The sequence below is a fragment of the Tachysurus vachellii genome, chromosome 6 (genome assembly GCF_030014155.1).
Source record: "Tachysurus vachellii isolate PV-2020 chromosome 6, HZAU_Pvac_v1, whole genome shotgun sequence".
Taxonomy (NCBI): domain Eukaryota; kingdom Metazoa; phylum Chordata; class Actinopteri; order Siluriformes; family Bagridae; genus Tachysurus; species Tachysurus vachellii.
This window is the reverse complement of record NC_083465.1, coordinates 12,436,202-12,459,299: the sequence shown is the minus strand read 5'-3', so window position 1 is coordinate 12,459,299 and position 23,098 is coordinate 12,436,202. Positions and strand designations below refer to the sequence as shown.

Below are 23,098 nucleotides of genomic sequence, written 5' to 3'. Positions count from 1 at the left end.
AGGAGAGTTCAATATTAGAATAAGGGGAAAATAGTGCTTTTGTTCATGTCACCAAACAAATACATTTTAAAAACTGTTTAAAAACTAAACAGTTAAAACGAGTGACATTGTATACAGTGCATCCCTACTTGCCCCACCCCCAAAAAAAAACATTTATGACATAAAACATTCCAAAACCTGATATTTTAATTAAACAAAACATATAAAATTATACAATGTAGTGCTGTTGGTTAGTAGCCTTATTTTTCTGAGATTTAATTACACAGAATTTATGATAAATTCATTATTTTATAAAATGTCATAAAGCCGGGGCCCCCTGGCAACATCTCGGGGCCCCCAGTTTGAGAACCACTGGCACTAGACTACATGTTCTGAGCAGGTGTCAGTGAACAGGCTGTAAAACTGTTAGCTAAGTTAGCTAAAAACTCATGCTGATTATCTGGGAAACATCTCTAACAGCAGTCAAAATCTCATTGTTTGTGTCAAACAAGTTGTGAATTTGTTGTAACATTACAACAGTAGATCATGACTTACTCTGTGCTCAAAGTGATGCTCTCAGCTCCAGTGGTTTTCTCTGTGGGTGAACCAGGATATGCTTTTTTTCATAACAGTCTTTCAGCCTTCAACTTCAACCTTGTGACTCAACACTTCAAAATCAATTTCCTAAATGAAACTGCATTTTTTTACCCATAAACATACTCAGATAATTTTTTTGTGTCATCAAGAACATCTGAGTCTACTTTATTTCCATGGTCTGTTTTAACAATCCTCATAAATCTGTTTTTTTTTTATTTCATTTCAATGATGCACTTTTACACGCACTGTTGCCTAGTACAAAGGTATATTTGTCAAAACAATGTCAATTTTAAATACTAATATATACAAATTTATAATTGGATATAAAAAAAAACAACTCTTATGATTTTAAATAATAAAAAGACGAAGTGATTTGTAACTATTCCAATCTTTATTAAATGTCTGCTGCTTTTTACTAAATGATGCATAAATCTTTTATTGCCCATTGTTTTTAACACTTGCTCACCACTTTTACATGGCTCTAGACTGCATTTTTAACTTTCTTGAATAGAGTTAACATTTTTACTTGCTATTTTAACACAGGAACTGACTCATCAGTAATTCACAGCATGTCTCTGCTGCTTTCTGTGTGACTTTCCTTCATGCCATCATAAACAGAGCGATAAACATGGAGGACGTCATTCGCTGATGGCCGCAGCTTAGGATTTGGCCTCTTACAATCTGCATGGATCTGAAAGAGCTGCAAGTGGATAACATCGCTTCCTGATACATGACCCAACAGAAATTGGGTCACATCTGGAATCTTCCAGATGTCTGACTTTTCGTCGTAGCCTGGCATGAGGTCATCTGAGAAAGGCACCTCCTTACCGTAAGGCCACCGCTGCTCTGGAGCCACAAAATCACCTATCAGCTGACGATGACCACACTTAATGCCCTGACTCCCATGCTTTACCAACGGCAGGGCATCCAGATCATTCGCCAAAAGCCGTAGGTCAGAGGTAAGCAAGAATTGACTAAGAGTTTTGTATAGATCATTAGAGTCACACATGACACGGGTACCCACTGGGCTGTTGTGTAAAAACACCAGGAAGACAACGTAATCTAGTGCCAGACGCAGCCGTACATGCCATGTGTCCTGACTGCGGTAACGTTCTTGAGCAAGAGTAGAATCAAGTGTTAGTGCTGATCCCAAAGGGTGGTACTCAGTAACAAATACTCCATCTTCTTCACACACACCCACTAGTTCTACTACACGCACACTCTGCAAGGAACGGATCATGGACACCCCATGAAGGAAATCAGCTTTATACTGTTCTGATGACAAGACACACAGGGCTACTTTTTGCCCCTGCCATTCTGAAAGGTATACCTGAAACACACCATGAAACAACTTGTTAATTCCTACATGTAGCATTATGGCAAGTACACTAGAAACATTGCATCATGTCACCTAAATATATCTACATTATTTGAAAAGTATATATACCTGCTTAACAGCTCCCTGTCCAATCAGTCTGAGACGACGAACATTAGCACGTATTTCAGGGCACTGCAACCACGGAGTGCAGTTTTTCATAGTGCCCACCTTAAAATAGCCTGGTGGGCAGTGCATGTGTGTTGAAGGTGTTGAAGTGCCCTCATATAAAGCATCCAGATAGACATAAAGAAGCAGGTTGGCACATAATAGAGCAACCAGACATAAAACTACTGCAGGCACCCCACACTTCTGACCACTTCCAACCCTCTGTGCCATGGTGGCATCTTAACCTGTGTGTCAGAAAAGAAATCTTCTAAAATTTTCTACAAGTACAAGGACTAAAAATATCCAGACAATAACTACAGTAAAATTATACACAGACGTAAACAGAATGCTACCAAACTTTTTTTTAATTGCAATGAAGTTGCCACTCTTTGCGTAATGAAACAGCTCTATACTGATACTTGATGTGTGACTATGAAGCAGTATTGTTTACATACTCGCATACATAACATTTGTATGGCTATAATATTAAAGACGTGTACACTCACCACGTCAGCAAAGAACAGATAGCTGAGGCTGTAGACACAGGCTCACCAAGTCTGGACAGCTGAAGAGTGGAAAAATGTGGCCTGTTTTGATGTATCTTGATTTCTGCTGAGGCACACAGATGGTATATTCAGGATTTGGAACCAACAGAATGAATCCATGGACCATGCTAGAGTTGGTGCAATGGTGAACGGAATCATTTCTTGGCAATTAATTATGGTATAAATGCCCTATCATATTTGTTTATTTTTGCGGACCTTGTGAATCCCTTCATGGCTGCGATTTACACTAATCTAATGGCTACTACCAGCACGAATATGTCACAAAGCAAATGTTTCATGAATATGACAGTGTTCTTCAGTGGCCTTCCCAGTCACTAGATCTGAATCCATTGAACACCTTTGGGATGTGCTATTTACAGCATGAAGTGCACCAGCAGAAAACCCAGAAAACCCAGCAGACATTTCTGATGCCCTCATATCAACATGGACCAGGATCTCAAAAGAAATCTATGGCAATCTATGCCATGAAGAATTGAGGCTGTTTTGAGAGCAAAAAGAGAGCAATTATCTGGGTATTGTACCACATGTGCTTCTGTTAGTTTGCTTTAATTGAAGCACTGAATCGATGCAGAATCCACACAATTGCCAGCTTGTCTAAATGACACAAATTTTATAGGACACTGTGGCAAACTATCCATATTTTTGTAGAACAAGCAGGCTTAAAAATCATTTGATTCATCTCATAGGATATATACATGCACATGATATAGCTATAACTGTTATTAAAAAAAAATCTTTACTTATTTAACTATCAGCGTCTATCACAACCTCTAACGTGGGGAAAAAACGTTCATGCTAAAGCTTTATCTTCCTGCAAAATCACTGATTAGATGTCTGAACATCTCGTAATAGTAGTATGATAAATTCTCACGCTTACCCACGCTTTGTAAATCCAACAAGTCGAACAACTACAACACAATAATACAGTCACGTGTTATTTCAGTTGGACTTTTTCTATGAGCCTCAAACGCCGATTTAAACAGAATGTGGTCTCGGTACTGCCACCTATAGGCATGTAGATGTAACGCTTTCATTATCATTATTATTATTATAGCGTGATGCAGCTTTGGTCCCGATAACACATTGGTGCATTGGTTCGGGTGGAAACGGCAGGGTTTTTGTTCTGTATTGAAGGTGAAAAATAAGCTAAATAAAACGACACCGTGTAAAACAGTAGACTGTAAGCTTACCTTTCAGCTGTCTATTATTATTTTTATTCAGATCATTTTTTATTCATTCGCCTGCGCCATGTTTCCCAACGTCTCCATGGATCAGCTTCATTTAATATTAACTCGTTCGGCGTCAATTTGACACCCTGACACTCTTATTTATTTTGAACACCAGGGCAGGAGCTTTAAACGTGGCAGCACTGGGTTATTAACACGAAAGCGTCTTATACTTAGAGAAACCATACGCGCGGATTATGTGGGGTGGATTTGCGCCATGGACACGATGAGGCGCGTGGAGGAGAGCAGAGCGGAGCGGCGCGTGCGGTTCCGGGTGGCGTCAGCGCGCAGCGGCAAGGTGCTGAAGGAGGTGTTCAGGGAAGACGAGGAACTGATTGAAGACTCCGCGGACTCGGAAACAGCCGTCGGCTCGGAGGCTGAGCGCGCCATGTCTCCTGCCGTCAGCGAGGCGAACGGGCATCTGATCAGCCTGGCGGTGGAGCAGCAGGACAACACAGGCGAGGCGGACGACCTGTTGGTGTACGCGAGCGCAGCGCATGAGCAGCTCTTCAGTCGCAAGCGCGTGAACATCTTCAGCAAGAACGGAACGATACGTGGCGTGAGGGACAAAGTGAGCGCTGGCCAAGTGCTCTTTAATAATCTGTCGAAACTCTACGGGGTGAGTTCTGACGCCCTGTTCGGCGTTTAGGACAAAAGCTGCGCGTAATTACGCACATGGCGCACTTTTATCCACACTGTATGCTGAATATGCAGGATTAATATGTAGTTATAATGCTTATAGGCGCAGGGGATTTAATTATAAAGGCATTGTGTCCGCTAAGAATATAGCGTGTGTGTGTGCGTGTATGTAGAAGTAGTGTTTTTATGCATTTATGATTTAATTTTCACTAAGATCATTCATTCATTCATTCATTCATTCATCATATTCTAAAGTTCAGCCTCACCTGATGGTACATTTTTCCCCTTTGGTTCATTCATTTCTGTTTTTTAAAAAGCTACTATGTGAACTTTTTTGAGTAAACAGTAATTCTGGTCTCGTCTGGGTGGTAGCTAACATTCCAAGACTTTCAAGAATCAAAATTCTAGACAATTTCCCAGGGAGTATTAGCCTGTCTAATACTAATGCATAAGTATTTATTTCCAAATTGGGATTTAGACCAGACCAGTATCATTGAGGGCTTATATATCCACTAGATATATATATATCCACATCAATTTCATTCATGTGCATTCTGCATTTTGTTTATATTGTTCCTAAATGTTTTCTTTCCCCTATTAGGCCAAGGAGACCATGTCTACAAAGAAGCTGCCTGCAGCAGTATAAAGTAGTTCAGTGCAGAACACAGCCTGTGGAGGTTGCATGAGGAGTAATCTGCTCTAAAACTCTGACTAAGGAGCTACTGTTTTAGTCACTTTCCATTAACGCAAGATTTAGAGAGCTGTTTAGGAGCTGAATTTTCTAGGTTCAGTTCTGCACTTTTTGATATTTGATATTCTTAAAGAAAATACGAAATTTAAAAAATAATCTTTTGGGTATTTTTAAGCTAGGGGTAATATGCTCAGACATTTTGGTTCTAGTAAGGACTGTGGCTGCTGTATTATGGACTAACTGGATCTTTGTTTATGCTCTTATGGAAACATTCATACAGGAAGGCATTCCGACCTGCTCTGATGTACAGCATGTGATCACACATGGCACATTTTATTGTGCTGATCTAAAAAGTATGATAGTTCTTTTCAGGTGAATCAAGTGAATATCTTCTTTTACATACAGAAATGTCAAGCTTGTGAGGTCAAGTTAATAAATATTTCTTGAAGTGGAATTAAACTGCAGTAGGGGGAAAAAACAATATCTCTAAAATAAACTCCTTCAACTGAATATGAAATGGTTAAACAGCCCTTACCTTTAAGATGACCGTTGTTTATTGCATTTGGTCCTCATTTTTAATACTCAATATTAGTTTGAATAATAACAATGTAAATATGTTCTTTGTATAAATATTAACTTTGTGGGATTTTTAATTTTAGTAACAGATATGATGGGAATGACAGAGATCGTGTTTTTAGTTTTATATGTTAATAAATTCTTACATGTATTTTATCTATGAATGTCATGGGTTTTATTCATTTTCCATGTTGCTGAAATACATTTTAGAGAATCAGTAGAAGAACATAATACAGTAGAAGAACATAATACAAATGACATCATAGATATAAAATGCATATTTCGTTAAAACCTGATGAACAAAACAGGAAGTTTGTACTGCTTTTCTCCATCATTTTATATGCGAGTACAAAAGTTAATGTTTACTACACATCCCTCAGGAACTGCAATGTTATACACCTTCTGCACCTCCTCCTTATGTACATGTTAAATTATGCACAAGATCAGAAGGTCATTCCTCTCATATGCCCCTCAATTATTTATTATAGACACAGACAGAGAGAGAGAGAGAGAGAGAGAGAGAGAGAGAGAGAGAGAGAAGCCCTGTATCAAGATTACATAACAGGAGTTTATGTTTAAGATCTACTTGAATGGGTCCAACAGATGTCCAACTGACACTGAAGAAAGTAGGTACTGTTAAAGATCATGTGTGCAGGTAAAGGTACTCTAAATATAAAATTGTGTTAATGGCAAATTAAATAATAGATAAATTGTGTTAATGGTAAAGTCTAGAATTTATGATTTTATTCCAGATGGAAGGGATGGAAAGTTTTTTTAGGAAGATACTTGAAAATCCAGTAATAATACAAGTAATAATTTATAAAGGTCAATATAAAGACTTGTTACAAAAGATCATTTACCTCTAATATATTTCAGTCCCATGCTTATGGCGATCAAGTTTATTTTATACAATTTGCTGCTTTGCAGTAATATTACTACAGCCAAAGCTTTAGGATGTTGAAATAATTAAGATGTCATATCCATTTTTTATTTTATATGAATTTCCCAATATTATTTATTCAGGAGTGGAGTATGATGAACACCTGTTTTTTCCCAAAATTGTAAAAGTAATTGAACTCTTCACCTTAAACTGGGTTTCAGTGAGGTCACAGCTTCTTATTTGTATAATCAAAAGATGGTGAGGAGAGCGAAGACTCCATAGAGCAGTGTGCATGGGTACGCAACTAGCAGCTGTTGTCCACCCATATCCAATGTAGAAGTGAAGATCTTAGATGCTGAAAGACTGCACCAGCCAATCACAAACAAGGCCAGCAGTGTGCCAAGAACCCCTCTGAACAAACAAATGATCTTTATTACACACTAATTGATAATTTTAAATAAAATAATCTACTCCTTGTGATCTATTTCTGATCTTTGAAGAATAAGTAAGATAGAGTCCTTCTGAATGCAACAATAATATCTTGAGATAACCACAGTTCAATTTATAAACATTAATTACATTATATTTGAAAAACATTTTTTTTCATGTGGTTGTAGATACTCACTGTAGAGAATAAAAAACAGCAAAGGCAGAGAGAGCCACCATTGGCAGCAAGCAGTATCCTAATACACTCGCCACGCACCCATAGGATATTGTGCATACACTCATTAAATTCAGCAAAATGTACATTCCTGCACAGCCCAGGGCACTGATCCCATACACATAGCCAAAGTGTACCTTTCCTGCCTGCAAAGAAAGCAAATGCATGCAAAACTAAACATTGATATAGCACTTAATACACCACAAAATGACACCCATAATGATATAACCATTTTACAGTCAGGTTTTGTAGTCATAAAATGATAAGAAATGGATAAGAATTCATTCATACCATCAAAAGAGTGGCCCCCAAAGCGATGCAGAAAATAACAGGACCAGTTAAATCTGTTTCATTCATGATGCTGCCGTCCGCTGGCTTCATCGGGTTCAGCACAGTCAGAGTCTTCTGCCAGATGTGATCAAAGTTAATGCCCAATTCTGATGAGACACAGTAATTTCCCTTATTCATCAATTCATGCACTCAACTTGCACTTCCATATAGCGAACAATGTAATTAAATAACAGGAGTTTTTCTAAGACATTAAAATTTTAACATCTGTGTGAATTACCCTCTAACAGTGGAGGTTCTTCCTCAAAGGTATCAGTGTGCTCAGCAACCCCGGGAGATGCTTCAGGTTGAAACATCTGCTCACTGTAAAGTGAATCTGTTAATGGGGCATAGGCATCTGAAGTAGCACAATTTCTGCCAATGACAAGGTAAACAACTGTTCAGAACATAACAAACAACATCAATTTCTCCAAATAGAGAATCAGAGCTCATGAATTTTCAGCATTGCCAATACCAGGATACTCTTACACATCTTGGTAATGTGGACTGGCATATGCTGTGTCATAGCCGTATGCTTCTTGGGTCTGATCATCTATGTAATATTCAGAATGGTAAAAGTCTTGATCAAACTGCCGAAACTCCCCCATCCTACACAGCAAAACAACATGAATGAAGACTGCCATGACAATCAGAAGACTAGCAAGCAACCACAACTCCAATATGTGATTATACTATAGTATATAGTACATTTAAAATCTCTGTAAATATCTGATTTGTATACCTTTGAAAAGTCCAGTAGAACAGGCTTAATCCTGAGTCGAGTTTCCTTGCAAGGGTCTACATGCGCAGCTGTTAGCTGTGTGTACTATGTATCTGAATAGTTATTTATAGACAACTATATTTGCACAGAGGACACAGACTGCTCAAAGAACACCAACCGTCCAAACACTAGTGACAATGTAGGGAATTATATATAGTTTTAGTGTCTTGTATAAGCAGAATTGGTAAGATGGAGCTACTTCTAAAGTACAATGTTATGATAAAGACACTTTGGACACTGTATTTAACATTTACAACATCCACACACTTCTCTGTATGCGTACAAGGTACATGGACATGAAAAAATGAGAACCTACCTTTTGGTCCCTACAGCTGATTCACAGCCCTGCCGATATTCAGTAAAACCTCAGTCTGGCTTAAAATATTCAGCTTAAATATTACATTTTTATATTTATAAATATGAAAAATGAAAAACCAAATACAGTATGATGTATTGCTTAGGAGTCCAGCTATGAAAGAGCTTGAAGTTACAGCAAGTCAGCAAGACTAGTAATGCTAACAAGTAAAATTTTTTGGGTCCTTTAGGTGCAGTGAAGGAAACTCTTAAAAGTTACATCATACAATGCAAAGACATCATACACTCTCTCTCTCACTCTCTCTCATTTTCTACCGCTTATCCGAGACATCATATACAATTGTGGGTTTTAACCCATGTGGCAACAGTTTGGAAAAGAACCACATATAAGTGTGATTGTCAGTGATTGTACCTTTGGCCATATATTATACCTAGGTTTTTAGAAAGATTGCAGCCTTCCATGTAAGAACTCATTGGAAACCCTCATTGCTGCATTCTCTTAAAGAACTAGAAAGTGACACAGCAAATGTGTTCAAAATTTAAATTTTAACAATTGCACACAATAAAACCAGCTATATAGTTAAACATTTTCACAAAAAAGTTGTGTGTATCTAAATTTTGATGTGTCCAATCAAAGGAGTAGAGGTGTTATTTTTTTAAGACTTCCCTCCACCCAGTTTCAGCATCAAAAATCTATTTCACTAGAAAGTTGGCTCTAATGAGCAATAGCAAGGCAAATATCACACTTCTTCACTTCACCATTAAGCAGAAGTGTTCTCAGCTACACAAATTTCTCTTGAAGCTCACTTCATGACCCCTTACTAAATACACATAGTCATGGATGCAGTTTATATGGAAACTACAGTATATACAATTTTTGTCTACAAGGTAAAACCACACTGTAGATTTTGACGTCTTCTTTATTTGAAAGAAAACACTGATAAAACAGTTTTTTTTAAAAAAATGATACTGGGCACCATTAATAGTTACAATAAAAAATGTTTATAAAACATTATTAAAATATTAAGACAAATTAAATACCAAGTTAAAAATTGCTTACATTACACCTGAAAAGAGCTGTTCTATTAATTTGATCATACACTCAACACCACCACCTGTCTTTTACACTCATATCAACACACAGACACACAAACACACACAAAAAGAGAATCAACTTTAAAGCAGTTCTGCAGTATAATGTTTTTGTTGATGTTTCTTCTACTGCCAAGGTGCTCTTTTTCCCAGCACACGATTGGTAATTTTCTGTAAGAGATAACTTGCATTAGCTTTAATAAGAATATTAACATCTAACTACTTTGGGTGTGCTTAAATGGGAAAAACACTTCTGCAAATAAACACCTGTACCTTGTTAAATAGCTGAGCATTAAGGCGATAAGTGTTATACTCTGCTTTTCTCCTTTCTTCCTCCTTCCTCTTCTGAACCTCTGGGAGTTGAGAATAGATCCTAATGGGGTAAAAAATAAAAATGAGCTGATGCTTTCAGATTTTCATAAATATTTTGTCTTTAAATGTAATGTATATTTTTGACAAGCTTTACTGCGTAAATCTAGCTAACAACCCCCCCACACACACACACGCAAAAACATCAACATTCCTTTATCTAATTTGCTTACTATACACACAATCCTACCTGCTGAATCTTTCTGTCCTGTCTATTCTCTGAGTGTGTACTCCACTGATAGCATGGAGAACACAGCACAGAAATGAAGCATCAATGACTAAATTGGTGTTTTATACCAAGTCTGTCAAGATAAATAGCAGCTTACCGCTTGGATCTCTGGATCATCTCATTTACAGGAATAACTCGCTTAGAAGGAAGAGGTGGAGGAGCTGGTGCTGGCAGAAAGTTGAGTAATTATGTTAAAATATTTCTGAGACCATCAGGCCATAATAGTGTTTAGGAAATTGCTGTTTGGACAAGCAAATGAAACCAACCTGCTTTTGGCTGCTGTACTGCTGAAGGGTTGAAAAGCTCTTCTCTTTCTTTGTTAAAGATGGCTTGCATTTTTCTCTCCTCCGCTAGCAGGCACAGCCTTTTCATCCGCTCCCGTGAACGGGACACAAACTCTGGTCGACGCAACTCCAGCACCTCCTGTAACATTAGCATTCACACTAGTTTTAACAATACATCGTGATTATGAAAGGAAATTAAATTAAAATGTAATGTCTAACAAGTGTGAGAGAGCTAAATCCACTTATAAGAGTAAGAAATTCCAGATAAATTATTAAAATTTAAAAGACATCTGGCTAGACAACAAGGTGTATCCCAGCCATTTGGGAGATACTCAGCTCTTACACACAATACACATTCAAAGCGGAACCTCATTTAAACTACAAAAAGGAAAACAGTATATAATGCTTGAGCAGGATTTGTCCTGGGTTCTTACTGACTCCGATGAACCCAAAGTACCTCATGTATTTTGTCACTGCTATACTGGAATAAACTACTTCTTCATTAAAATCTTCACCCTCATCATTTTATTTTCATTTCATTTCATCCTCATACATTTTTTATTTCTTACATGTTAGCCACCCAGCGAGGGATTCCAAAAAAAAAAGTGGGGAAAGGTAAGAAAAGCAGATTTTTCTTGATTTATGTTGTTTTGGATTCAGGGAACCCCCTCGTTTAAAAAAACCTAGTAAGGAATTTTTTTAGTGCAGAATAGAACATAGAGTATAGTTTATTGATCATAAGCAGGAGGAGTTATTATTGTTAGGCCTATTCTGTACTTTTCTGTTTAAGATTCTAATGCGACGCAGTGTGCGACGCGACGCGAATTAACGCGACGCGAATTAACCCGACGCAGTGTGGTGTGATGTTTCTAAAGTAACTGAAACAAAGTGCTTAAGTTGTTACTTTTAAGGTTCCTAAAGTAACTGAAACTTGTGTGTTTGTTAAAATGCTGTTAAGATTCTAAAGTAACTGAATCAGCCAGACGCAGTGTTGTGGCCGGATTATAGATAAAAGTGTTTCTAAAGTAAGTAAAACAGCGATAGTGTAAAGAGCCTGACGCACTGCAGCTCTGTAGAGTTTAAAGCAATAACCCGAGGCAGTGTGGTGTTGTCCGACAGACTGAGACATTGTTTTAAACTTAAGTTTTATGTCCATGTACTGTGGCTAAATAGGTTAGGTTTTAATGCAAAGAAACCCTACATACTGTGACAGTGTTAAACTTACATTTTAAGTCCAAAAGTGCTGTGGCTAAGAAGACTGTTTTAAAATATAACAAAAAAACCTGACGTACTGTGGTTTTGTCCGACGTACTGTGACAGTGTTACATTTTAAACTGTTTTGTCACTGCTATACTGGAATAAACTTCTTGTTCTACATTTTTTATTTCTTACATAAGCCAACATACCTGCAGAGAAAGACGGACTAGGGAAGAGGGTTTGCTACCGGAATCATTCTCTGCATGTGTTTTATGCTCAGGGGAATTCTCTCTTTCTACTTGAATGTGTCGTTCTCTAAGCGGCTCTCTCCATGGCTGCACCCTAGTGTATGGCTCGAACCAGGCATGGCCTTCAGACTTCCCTGCATCTGTCTGGGGGTTGTTCTCCTTCCGTGCATCCCATTTCAGTTCATCAGCAGAAACAAACCATGATAAACCTTACAAAAGAGGAAAAAATAGTAAGAGACCATGTGAGGGTAAATACCTCAACTTCATTCTCCTACTTAACAAACTTACCATTTGGGTAACTGGGGAGTTTGTTGGGGGCCTGTTTTCTCAGCACTGGTTGGACGTGAACAGCACTGGAAGCCTTGAGAGCAGACATACTGTCCTTTACCTCACTGCAGTCTGCTGAAGATGTCCTGGGGACTCTGGCACTACCTGGAGATGGGAAGGTAGTGCCAACATCCCGTGTGTCTTTGCGGGTGCCATTTACAACAATCTCCAAATCACCTGACAAATAAGATAGAAAAAAATTGATAAACATATCTATAATTTTCATATCATTACCTTCAACAAACAATCTTAGCTCTTGGTGGCTTCTCTTAGCCAAATAAAGTCAGTGTTAATCTTTAAATGGAAAAACAAATTTGTTTTGAAACGTGGTGAGGGCAAGAAATTAACTTAATCTATAATCAGTACTTTACCTAACATGACAATTTACTATAGAACAGCCAAACAGAAAAGAGAGGACATTTGTGTATTTGTAGTTTATGCAATACTCCAAATATTTACATTTTCTGTAACTTAAATGCTGACAGAGGCAAACATCAACACCAAAATAATGTTAACAATCACACCTCACTAGACCAACAAAAATTATGCAATCAGCAAAACTTTGCACTAGGAATTGAAGCATTGTAGGATTAATACATTTATTTTTAAGTGTAAAGTGAAAACATTTTTCTGTATACATTTGTTGAACTGGTGCTTCCTTAAAGGTGTTAACATGCATAATTAAGTTTAAACACATCCCAATTTATAGTCATCAGTGCTACCTCTCAAAGTGTAAAATTTAGAAATACCATAAAATCTGCAAGTTTCTTTATAATATTGCACCAGACTGACCAAATTCTTTCTCGGTGCTGTTGTAGAAAGTGGTGACAAGCCACAAGCTACAACTTTATCGAATTGACTTCAAATACCTTGTCCTTGCAGATGTCCCCCAAAAAAAAAACAAAAAAACAAAAAAAAAACAACCACCATCATCCCCGGCATAATACATGAATCATTCCCTGCATAAAATACACCTACATTTATTCCTTTTTCCGTATTTGCATTTTGTGAAATCAAGCAACAGTTCGAAGGACCAACCTGCTTGTATGCTTCTGCTGACCAGTTTGACTTTTGCTCTCTTACAACTAGTAGTACGTCCAGTGTCACATTGGGAGGGTAGGGTACAAGTGCTTGAGGATGATAATGTTTCTGAGGCCTGAAGGAAATGCAAAGCACATGCACAACACAGTCAGGCAGTGCAATTGGGCTTAATCACACAAACTGTTTCAGAGAACTCTAGACTGGCAAAAGACAAACCATAAAAGAAAAATAAGGAAGAATTCATTATTCAAGAATACTTTTAAAATTGTGCTATTAAATCTTACCATGGAGTCATCTGTGTTGCTTATTTCTGTGGCAACAGAAACAAGGTGATTTTCAGATCTACCTTTTCCATGTCCTCTTTTCTGCTTCTTAATGTGGTTATAAAGTTTCAGCAGGCCATCATTGGGCTTTGGCGGCTGACTTCCTTCCACCCCTTCTCTCCCACTGCTAACTCTATGTACTCCGAAAGCTTTGATCAAGCGGTGTGTGTCGATGGTAGACTGGCTGCTACTAGTGTCCACAGAAACACTATCGGACTTGACACTCTCTTCAGGAAAGCAATAGTCTTTTCCTTGCTGTTTCTTCTCTACTAATATTTGTTTGTTACTAAAAGATTTATTTTTATCCCATGCTGTTTTTAGAATACCTCTCACTTCATTTCTTTCTTTTTCTTTTCTATTTTTGGTTGTGTCTGTTCCCTGTGTTCTCCGTGGCTCATGTTCTCTTGTCCTACTCTTGTCTTTCTCCACTCTACTGTTTGCCGGTGAAGGTGTGTGAAGCTGAGAGGACCCCTGTAGAAGGCGGGACAATCTTTCCAGTCTCTCTAGCAGAGATATTTCTAGGTTGTTAGTGGTTTTAGTCTCCTGAAAAATGAATTGCTCATTGAAACGATGCCACAACTGGTCCAGAGAGCTGTCAATCTCTGCACTGAGATCCTGAGCATTTATGTTCTGTTTCTTCTCCCTTGTGGCCTTAGTAAGCGAACATATAGTTTCCTTTCCCATGTTATGCTTTTGTACTCTGTGGTTAGGATCTAGTTCAGTTGTGCTGTAGTTTGCCTCCATATGCAGGGGGATAAATGCTTTTCCCTCCTCAGTCTGCTCATCAACCTGCTCCTTTTCAAGGACAGCAGTCTTACTAAACGCAGTATGCTGATAAAGAAGACCAGTATTTCCTTTTCGGTTATGAAAGCCTTTTCCAGATATAGTGGATTCTGTCAAGGAAAGGAATATTTTAATTTATTTAAATATTATTAATAAAAAGTAGTTAATTCCTGTGATATCACTCGTGCACAATGTCTTAATTTCCACGTATGCCACAACTTACCTCTTTTCATTTTGGGCCTCTTGCTGTAAATGCCCTCCTTATGTTTCGGTGTAACGCTGTTGTCCAAGAGCTCTCTGGATCCCAAAACCTCAGGGGTAAATTGAGGGGGTACAGCGTCATCAGATCCTATCGATTATATAAGGAAGTGCAGGAAAGACAAATTAGTATAGTTAGTTGAATTAGTTAGAGCTGGCCTACAAAAAGCATCACTTTTGCACATGATGCAGTGCAGCATTACAGGGTTCATCTTTCTCTCGAACAAAGGATACTATGAATAATGCAGCTGTGCAATGGGGAGGCGCTTAAAACTGCGTAACAATGAGTGCTTGAGACTGAATGAGAACAAAAGACAAGATTGTACAAACAAATAACCTGTGGCACTTCTAGTATTGTACTGTTAAAGTAGTTATTTGTTAACAGTGTATTATGTTGTTACACTAATGTAATTGGATTATACAGCATCTTTCCAAGTCCCAGAGCATGAACACCTTAATAGCTCACAGATGATCACAAACACTCCCTCATACATAATCCTTATTTTTGGACACGCTTAACCAGGGCACACTTTACAAGTGATAATTTTGGGTTTCACAAAAAAATCCTGCTCTAACAATATAAGTATTGCCTATATGTAGATATATAATTTTTTTAACCACTTTTAAGGATTATATAATATAAACAGATTTGATAATGGGCAATAGTACATGTAGGATGTTACAAAGACAGCTATATGGCACTCAGTTATCTGCACAAGTCCTGTGAATGGTCTATAAAATCACTGACAATTTTTTTTTCACATTTGCACAGTTGTAACAATCAAAGTACTTAGAATTAAAATACTTATATACCAAATAAGCAAATAAGTTCGGATCAATAAGGAGTTAAATGCACCGTTTCCTGGTGAAGAACCAAAGTGAACGATAAAGAGATTGTGCTATATATAGAACATTAAAATTAAAGGGCAATATAAGGGGAGATTTTAGTGTCTCAACAGTTTAGTTATATAGAATAATGTACTGTCATAATGTGTGTCATGTAGGTGTAACTGTTCTCTGTACCTGGATGAGAGCTCTCCACTGTGGTATCAGAGTGGTTAGGGGAAAGTTCAGGGAAAATCTGTGGCATATAGAAGAGCTCTGAACTACCATGAGGTTTGTATGGCAATAAACTTGCAGTAGCTGAAAGAAGCATATAAAGATTAGTTACACTATAATACACCTTAGTAGCTCACATACTAATAGGAACAATAATACAATATTTGAACGTCTGCCATTTACCAGTTGTAACTAATAAAGGTCGACTTGGTCCAGCCAGTCTTTGGGCAGAGGTAAAGTCTTGTGGAGAACTGGAGCTCATCTGTGAATATCCATTGAGCATTCCTATGTTCTGATCCTTGTGTGCGTTTCTGTCTTTACTTAAGTTGGTCTCACTGGATACAGACACTTGCTGTTCTTCATTTGTGCTGGAGACTAGGATTGAGACTCCTCTTGAGGTATTCAAACTTTCTGACTGATGGGTGTGCGATCCAGTCAGCAGTTCTGGGTAGCTGGAGGAAGTATTGGCAGGACTTTGGGTGGTGTTTTGCTGTAATGTCACTGTCACTGCAGGTGTGAAGTGGCTATTGGTGAAGTGAGGTTTATGACCAAGGGCTAAACCTGATTCCAAGCCTGTAGGGAACTCTCGTTTTCCTCTGATGACTAATGGCTCACTGTCCAGGTGTTCATCTTCATCTCTCACCTCTTTTTCCTTTCCCATGATACCCTTTCCCCCTTCATTCTTTGTTGGTCCATTGTCATTGTGTGAAGTATGGCTGTTGTGTGTGTGCAGACATTGACTCGCTGTCTGAGGGGATGGTGTGTGCTCAGGGTTACACCCTTCCTTGATGCCAACCTGACTTACTCTGTCCTCTGGTGGTGTGTGCAGTGGAATCTGACAGACTCTCTGCAGCTGCTCAGAGAGATGGTCTTCTGCACTGTGCACTGCTGCAAAGCCTACAGCAGGCTGAGGAACAGTGCCAACACTAGCCTGTGTACTGCTTTCTGAATCTGAGCTCGACTGAGACATGAGAGAGACAGAGATCAGGTTATCAGAACAGGAGTGACCGCTAAGGTAATGGCCAGAATGATGTTAAAACCCTACAGGTTTATGGTCTTCTGTACAGAATGTATTACTATGTGACATTTGTTTCTCTCCTTCCAATGTGTTGTGTCTTACCTTGGCGTGTTTCGTATACAGCAGGAGCTCTCTTTTAATTTCCTCAATTCTCTTTCTGTCCTCTGCATTAAGGTCTAAGGATTCACACTTGGCACTAGAAACCTTCATCATGATCCACTCTTTGAAGGCATTGTGACATAAAAAAGATGTATATTTTTGCAAAAATATTTGAAAACTTTGAATGGACACTTTCTAATAAAAGTGATTAAATGTTTACCTCTAGCTTGGCTCTCATCGGAATCAGCAGTACTTGAGCGGCTTGTAACCACAGAGACAGACGACTCGCTCTGCAGAAGCTTAGCAACCCTAGAAGCCAGTGAATGCTCACTGCTGCCATTACTTAAAACACCCATTTCTGCCTCTGTTTGACTGTGGGTGGGTCTTATCTCAGACAAAATTATGCCAGCATTCTCTGTATGGTCCTGACTTTGCTGCTGGCAATCTGATGTTGAAGAAGCATTCCCCTGTGTAATCGACTGGCTCACAGGGCCTACCCTGTCAGGGTCTGCTGCACTGCATCCCTCAGGCTCTGCTCTCCTTGGAGCCACACAAATATCACGTGACTTTGGAACTTCCTCCCTGCGCAGAGAGGGTGCTGTAGGCCCTTTGCTCACATGATCAGAATTTGTGGACAGCTCTAGAGGCGCAGATGAAGATGAGGAGCTCTCCTTCAGGGCAGAGTCTGAAGATGAGCAAGCTAGTACCAAAGAAATCTTTTCATCAACTGACAAAAACGAGTCATCATGATATGGTTGTGTTTTCTGCCTGAGTGACAAAAAAGAGGCATCGCTCTCTGAGTAACAGTGTGAGCCATGGAAGGAGGCTTCTGAGGAATGTTCAGACACCAGGCTATCTGCATGACCAAGTAATCGCCTGATCTCTTGCAGGGTTCCAGAACCCACTAGAAATGAGTCCCCTTCTTTAATACTCTCCGAGGTCCCAGCAGCAGACTGCAGGCTCAACTGAGTTGGCAGTCCATAACTGCCCTCTCGATTTGAACTGTCAGCTGCATGGAGAACACTGTGTGATTGACTAAGGGGCTCAGGAAGAATGCCTGTCTGGAAGTGGTCCATTCTTATACTGCCTGAACTAGCTGGTCTGGTTGGCTGCTGAAGGGACTGTTGAATAAATAACTGTGTTAAAGAGGCACTGGAATCTGCAGAAAGCACACTTGAACTTGAGAATGCCTCCTTCTGAAAACTGTCACCTGCGTACATAGCATTAAAACAACATGAGGGAAAAAAAAGTATTTGCATCATCTGTATCATATCCTGAGCATATCTACATCATATCTCATCATATTCCTGAGTATATTACTCATAATCAGGCACAATTATAAACAGCAGTACAGCTTTTAAAACAAATTCAGAAAAATATCCAGGTTATAATAAATCATCCCTAGTAACTTAGACAAAGAGGCCAAACTAACCTTATCTTTGTTATGTTACACTAATGAGATATGGGAGCACAAAGTAAATTCGATATATAAAAAGAGTTTACCATCAGATGGCTGTATGCTCTTTGTGGGCGTTCCCACTGAGCCTTTAATGGTACATAAATCAGTAGGAGAATATTCAGGTTCTCTGATGGGCCCCCGCTGTGTAAAGGGATTCAAGATTGTTGACGGTGACTGATCAATCCCCAAATTGTGAAGGTAGAGCTGCAAAAAATTGTTAAAATAAATAATGAATAAAATCTCTATTAAAAGATCTTATGATCAAAGTTTGGTTTTACTTACAGGGATTCTGTCTTCGATGTTAAACTCAGGGGGCCGTCGGGGAGACCCAGGTCTAGAGGTCCAATAAGGTGCATAGTTGTCCAATTCAAGACTTACAACAGAGGAAGCTGCACCTATTGATGCCTGAAAATTGGGAATTGTGTTGCTCATGTTGTTATTTACATTTATGCCACTGTACTGATCTACATTAAGCAAAGCAGGGGACTTTAAAGTTCCAGTTCCTAAGTCATCAGCTGGCCTCTGGCTATTTGTTTCACTTGGTGACAGGGACAATTCAGCTGCAGTGGAGTTGAAGCCTCGAGAGAAGGCAACAGTGTGTGTAAGAGGAGGCTGATTTTGGTTTTGTTTCAATTCATCATGCTGGATGGGGGTGATGACTGTTCCATTAGAGGAGTGGGAACAGGAGTGAGTAAATGGTGATGGTGATGTTGATCCTACAGCTCCTACTGCCACTTCCACATCTGCACATGGCAGCACACCATTACCTGTCTGAGTGGGTGCAGTGCTGCTATTGGCACTAAATCCTGAAGATGTCTTATTGGAATGTTGCTGACTTTGTTGTTTTGTTGCCTCAGAAACAGAGTCTTGTTCTTTCCTTTTTGGATGTACACCATCAAACCCTTGCAGAGACAAACTGTCATGTATTGACCTGCTGGAACTCTGGTTGGCTTTCCAAGCATCAACCTTCTGCACATAACTAAGGATGGGTAGAGAATGCACTCTTTTTTCAGACAGCCTAGGCTCCTGATCTTTAAGTTGTTGGTCAGATGTAGGCAGAAGTGTGACTAAGGTAGTTTGATCAAGTGTTTTGTCTTTATCAGCAATGACAGGCACATCTAATACTGGCAAAGGGGCTTTTTGGCTATGAGGTATCTCATGTTGATGGTGTGACTCTGTATGAGCCTCACCTTGGTTTAAAGCTATTGTAACTCCAGCCATGCTTGGATGGCTTGAGGAACTTAGGGTTAATGCTGGAATGTCGTCTGGATTAGGAGTGCTGTTTTGGGTTGATGCCACATTGTCTCGATAAGAATATACGGGGGAGAGTCTGGCTGCGGCTAATGCTCCTCTACCAAGGAGCACTGCAGGCGTGGACTGATACACAGGCTGAGAGGTCAAAAAGGAACCATCTGCTGCTTTATTGCTGCCTGAGCTCCAGAGTGCTCTCTGCAGCCCACCACCTTCACTGACCAGAGGGACATTCTGTCCAATTGGAGTGTTTTTGTTCTCAGTTTGATTTCCACCTTCTGGTGCAGCTAATGAGGACTCACTGTGCTTAATTGTGGACCGAACTGTAATATTTGAGATAGCAGATAAACGAGTGGAAAGTGACAAACTGCCTCTACCCATAGTTCTTCTTTGTGATAACAAGGATGAAGAGCCACCTTGTGGCTGCTCTCTGCTCTGAGATGGTCTGAACTCGTGTTCCTTTATAGAGGTACATGCAGCATCCTGCTTCTGGGAAAGAGCAGAATGTTTATTCTGGCCTTCAGGGCCGTCTGTTGATCGTAGGACAACATCTGTCTGACTGAGAACCGTTTCAGTGGAAGAGGAGATTCTGCTACTGGCTACGCCAAGATCTTTTTCCAGAAGCTTCTGACCACATGAATTTCCTCTTCCATCCAAATCAGTATCAGTTTGTTCCTTTCCCTCCTTCTGCACTTCATCATTATTCAACAGGCCACTATTGTGTTCCTCATCATGAATCTGGGTTGCCTGGTAATTGCTACCAGGTGACAGGCTGTGCTGTGATAATGAGCAGTAGCTATTAGCATCCTCTAAAATCGCAGACATTGTCCCCAATTGATGCTGTGATAGTGATGCCTGTTCATGGGATCTGTGTGTGAGGTTGGACTCTACATCCTCATCTAGGCGAGACATCTGAGAGCGCCTCTCAGAAGCAATGGACAGATCAGGTGACCCCCTTAAAACACAACACAAAATGTTTAGCATACCTTCAGAACAAATACAATTAATTTAGTAAATAACTTGAACACCATACCTTAAAGGGACAAACTCTAAATCTGTCTGATGGAGGAGGGTGAACTCCGAAGGTAAAAAGGCCTTTCCCTGAGGAATTAGAGTCAGTGCAGGCGACAAACAGCTATCCTGCAATTCTGCTCAGGTGAAAAGAACATAATTTCAGCAGTTGTACATGATTTATAAAACAGTTAAAAGCAGAATCCCCTGTTATCGTATGCATTTACTTCCTATTATTAGTGATTACACTTGTGTTCTAATTACCTAGCTGTAAAAATTCAAATCTGTTGGCTGCTGGCTGCACATTTGAGTCACCCATGGTAGCCATTTCTCCTTCAGAGTTAAGTGTGATCCCTTGTATACCATCAGCTTCCAGCAAACCTGATGTTTGTCCCAGAAACTGACTAGGATCCTCTTCAATGGGGAGTTGGTGCCATGACTCAATCTCCTACAAAAAATAAATTAAACAGTTAGCAATTATATTTCATACACAGTTTTACAGATTGTGTAAAAAGGCACTCATTGTTATTACTACCAAATTATTATTAGTACCTACATATAACCTATATCAAAACATATATGTAGAAAACATATTTACTATAGAACATGATATTCATGATCTTATATATTATAATAATAACCCTGTAAATTTAAATATAAATGTCTGTGTGACAAGAATAGATAAACTAAAGATACAGAATATATTAAGAACTCTGCAAATATATGCTGTCTTTGAGAAAATCGTGTAATGTACATGTTCATTAGCTGTAAGTACCAAACAAGTAGGAAACACTTATATTAAGTTAATAAATTAAGCTTAGAATTTTCACAGAATTCCAGTTCAAAACCTGTTACACAATGTAAACACCATGGGTTTGTGGGTTAAGTGTCCACAAGCTTTTGGCTATATAAATAATCTAGGTGTTTCTTGCTGATGCCCTGACAGTTCATAACAAAAGCTTTATAAACAGACAGTCGTTGTGTACAGCACCAACCAGAAAGCCGCATGCGTCTGTTTACAAATGGACTGACAGCATGAACACTAAGACAATACCATGTACTATGTAAAAACATGTTCGGTAGATCACACGAAATAATACATAGATAGTCATATTCATTATTTTCAGAGCAATCGGATGTGACATGCATCTGATTCTGAGAATTTGACCTCCAGGTACCAATACTGAAAAAAGAACCCTACAACAACAACATAGTCTGCTAGCTATCTGCTCAAACCGAGTGTGTTTTATCTGGGAGCTAACGTAAATATCACTGTTGCTCATTGGTTCATCTTTGTTTTCTAAACAAAAGGAACTATTCAAACCGTTGTAGTTAAAGAGTTAACCTACAAATCTATCAGTGTTACCAAGTAAACCAACGTAAAAACGGCTAAGCTCGGCTATGCACTTGTTGCTTGTTGCTAAGCTAACTAACGTTTAGGACAAGCTATACAACTGGCGGGAACGAAAATTTAAACAATTACTCAAAGCTAGTAAATTAAAAAAAAAACGCTTTTCTAAGGCAAGGCGGTGGTACGAAAACAAACTCACTCTGTTAACAATTTCCCCATCTTCACCTTCTCCTAACGTCTCCATTGTTGTTTGAGCTAAGAACTGTTTCTATGCGAATAACTGACATTTTCTGCGCCTGCGCACATTAAAGGCTCTCTCTCTCTCTCACACACACACGCACGCACGCACACACGCACAGTACTGGTTGCCATATCCGCGAATATCACTTTTAACCGTTAGTTGGAACCTATATCAGTGTATTTTATATATTCTTTCAAACAGAAAATGCAGTCTAATATGTATGTATCCGTCTGTGGTTAACATTGTGATAAAATATATGTAATTATGGTGAAAAACCAATAATACAATTTAACTATAATAAATACACTTTCATACAGTTATGTAGATCTCAGTCTGCCTTGTATCAACAGTCCAAGCTGGTGGAGGTGGTGAAATACTCTGATTTACTCAATTTTTGAGTAATATTATTTATTTGAGTAATACAATTATTTACTTAATAGCAAAATCTAATCAAACTGTTTTCACATGTATGACAATGAGTTCAGTGTTCTCCAGTGGTCTGTATCTGAATCCAGTAGGACACTTTGGGATGTTGTAAAATGGGAGGTTTGCAGCATGAAAGTGATCTTAAAAATCTGCAGGAATTGTGTGACAGTAATATCAATGAACCAGAATGTCAATGGACTGTTTCCAACATGTTGTGGAATCCATAACATGAAGAATTAAGGCTGTATTGAGATCCAAGCAAGCCCCTTCCCTAGTGGTGTAATAATAATAATAATAATAATAATAATAAT

The 23,098-nt window shown here is 38.9% G+C and overlaps 4 protein-coding genes across 6 annotated transcripts; 1 reads left to right on the top strand and 3 right to left on the bottom strand.

Moving 5' to 3' along the window:
* Window positions 1–945: 945 nt before the first annotated feature.
* Window positions 946–3,580, bottom strand: pomk (protein O-mannose kinase). Of its 2 annotated transcripts, none has more exons than XM_060872285.1 (4): window positions 3,503–3,580; window positions 2,566–2,668; window positions 2,024–2,304; window positions 946–1,906 (listed from the first exon to the last, which is right to left on the bottom strand). In XM_060872285.1, exons 3-4 carry the CDS (start codon window positions 2,288–2,290, stop codon window positions 1,139–1,141), a joined length of 1,035 nt encoding a protein of 344 aa, XP_060728268.1. In that variant the 5' UTR covers window positions 2,291–2,304; window positions 2,566–2,668; window positions 3,503–3,580; the 3' UTR covers window positions 946–1,138. The 2 variants fall into 2 exon arrangements, with proteins under 2 accessions (XP_060728268.1, XP_060728269.1); XM_060872286.1 differs by having other exon boundaries at window positions 2,566–2,671; window positions 3,503–3,549.
* A 153-nt stretch (window positions 3,581–3,733) lies between these two features.
* On the top strand, window positions 3,734–5,819 carry grxcr1b (glutaredoxin and cysteine rich domain containing 1 b). The gene is made up of 2 exons (XM_060872290.1): window positions 3,734–4,470; window positions 5,092–5,819. The coding sequence occupies exons 1-2, from the start codon at window positions 4,069–4,071 to the stop codon at window positions 5,134–5,136; spliced, it is 447 nt and encodes a 148-aa protein (XP_060728273.1). The 5' UTR covers window positions 3,734–4,068; the 3' UTR covers window positions 5,137–5,819.
* Window positions 5,820–5,828: 9 nt separating this feature from the next.
* zgc:123321 (Protein YIPF5-like) lies at window positions 5,829–8,470 on the bottom strand. Of its 2 annotated transcripts, none has more exons than XM_060872287.1 (6): window positions 8,368–8,470; window positions 8,115–8,234; window positions 7,867–8,000; window positions 7,590–7,735; window positions 7,263–7,444; window positions 5,829–7,048 (listed from the first exon to the last, which is right to left on the bottom strand). In XM_060872287.1, the coding sequence occupies exons 2-6, from the start codon at window positions 8,231–8,233 to the stop codon at window positions 6,886–6,888; spliced, it is 744 nt and encodes a 247-aa protein (XP_060728270.1). In that variant the 5' UTR covers window position 8,234; window positions 8,368–8,470; the 3' UTR covers window positions 5,829–6,885. The 2 variants fall into 2 exon arrangements, with proteins under 2 accessions (XP_060728270.1, XP_060728272.1); XM_060872289.1 differs by having other exon boundaries at window positions 7,867–7,949.
* A 1,153-nt stretch (window positions 8,471–9,623) lies between these two features.
* alms1 (ALMS1 centrosome and basal body associated protein) lies at window positions 9,624–22,431 on the bottom strand. Its single transcript, XM_060872282.1, has 18 exons — window positions 22,320–22,431; window positions 21,034–21,217; window positions 20,792–20,906; window positions 18,790–20,713; window positions 18,552–18,711; window positions 17,269–18,258; window positions 17,052–17,170; window positions 16,115–16,892; window positions 15,896–16,015; window positions 14,838–14,963; window positions 13,793–14,724; window positions 13,506–13,623; window positions 12,429–12,644; window positions 12,102–12,349; window positions 10,678–10,834; window positions 10,509–10,578; window positions 10,087–10,186; window positions 9,624–9,984 (listed from the first exon to the last, which is right to left on the bottom strand). The coding sequence occupies exons 1-18, from the start codon at window positions 22,362–22,364 to the stop codon at window positions 9,940–9,942; spliced, it is 6,447 nt and encodes a 2,148-aa protein (XP_060728265.1). The 5' UTR covers window positions 22,365–22,431; the 3' UTR covers window positions 9,624–9,939.
* Window positions 22,432–23,098: the final 667 nt, after the last annotated feature.

Bases quoted from the DNA above. Each gene is read 5' to 3' on its own strand.
- pomk (XM_060872285.1), bottom strand. From the start codon at position 2,290: ATGGCACAGAGGGTTGGAAGTGGTCAGAAGTGTGGGGTGCCTGCAGTA. The intron at 1,907-2,023 runs GTATATATACTT...GGTGTGTTTCAG, and splicing joins GACAGGGAGCTGTTAAGCAG to GTATACCTTTCAGAATGGCA.
- grxcr1b (XM_060872290.1), top strand. From the start codon at position 4,069: ATGGACACGATGAGGCGCGTGGAGGAGAGCAGAGCGGAGCGGCGCGTG. The intron at 4,471-5,091 runs GTGAGTTCTGAC...TTCCCCTATTAG, and splicing joins ATCTGTCGAAACTCTACGGG to GCCAAGGAGACCATGTCTAC.
- zgc:123321 (XM_060872287.1), bottom strand. From the start codon at position 8,233: ATGGGGGAGTTTCGGCAGTTTGATCAAGACTTTTACCATTCTGAATAT. The intron at 7,736-7,866 runs GTAATTCACACA...GTGTCTCATCAG, and splicing joins AGAACCTCCACTGTTAGAGG to AATTGGGCATTAACTTTGAT. The intron at 7,049-7,262 runs GTGAGTATCTAC...TTGTTTGTTCAG, and splicing joins GCTGTTTTTTATTCTCTACA to AGGGGTTCTTGGCACACTGC.
- alms1 (XM_060872282.1), bottom strand. From the start codon at position 22,364: ATGGAGACGTTAGGAGAAGGTGAAGATGGGGAAATTGTTAACAGA. The intron at 21,218-22,319 runs GTGAGTTTGTTT...TATTTTTTGTAG, and splicing joins ATGGGGAAATTGTTAACAGA to GAGATTGAGTCATGGCACCA. The intron at 10,579-10,677 runs GTTGGTTTCATT...ACTTTCTGCCAG, and splicing joins AGTACAGCAGCCAAAAGCAG to CACCAGCTCCTCCACCTCTT.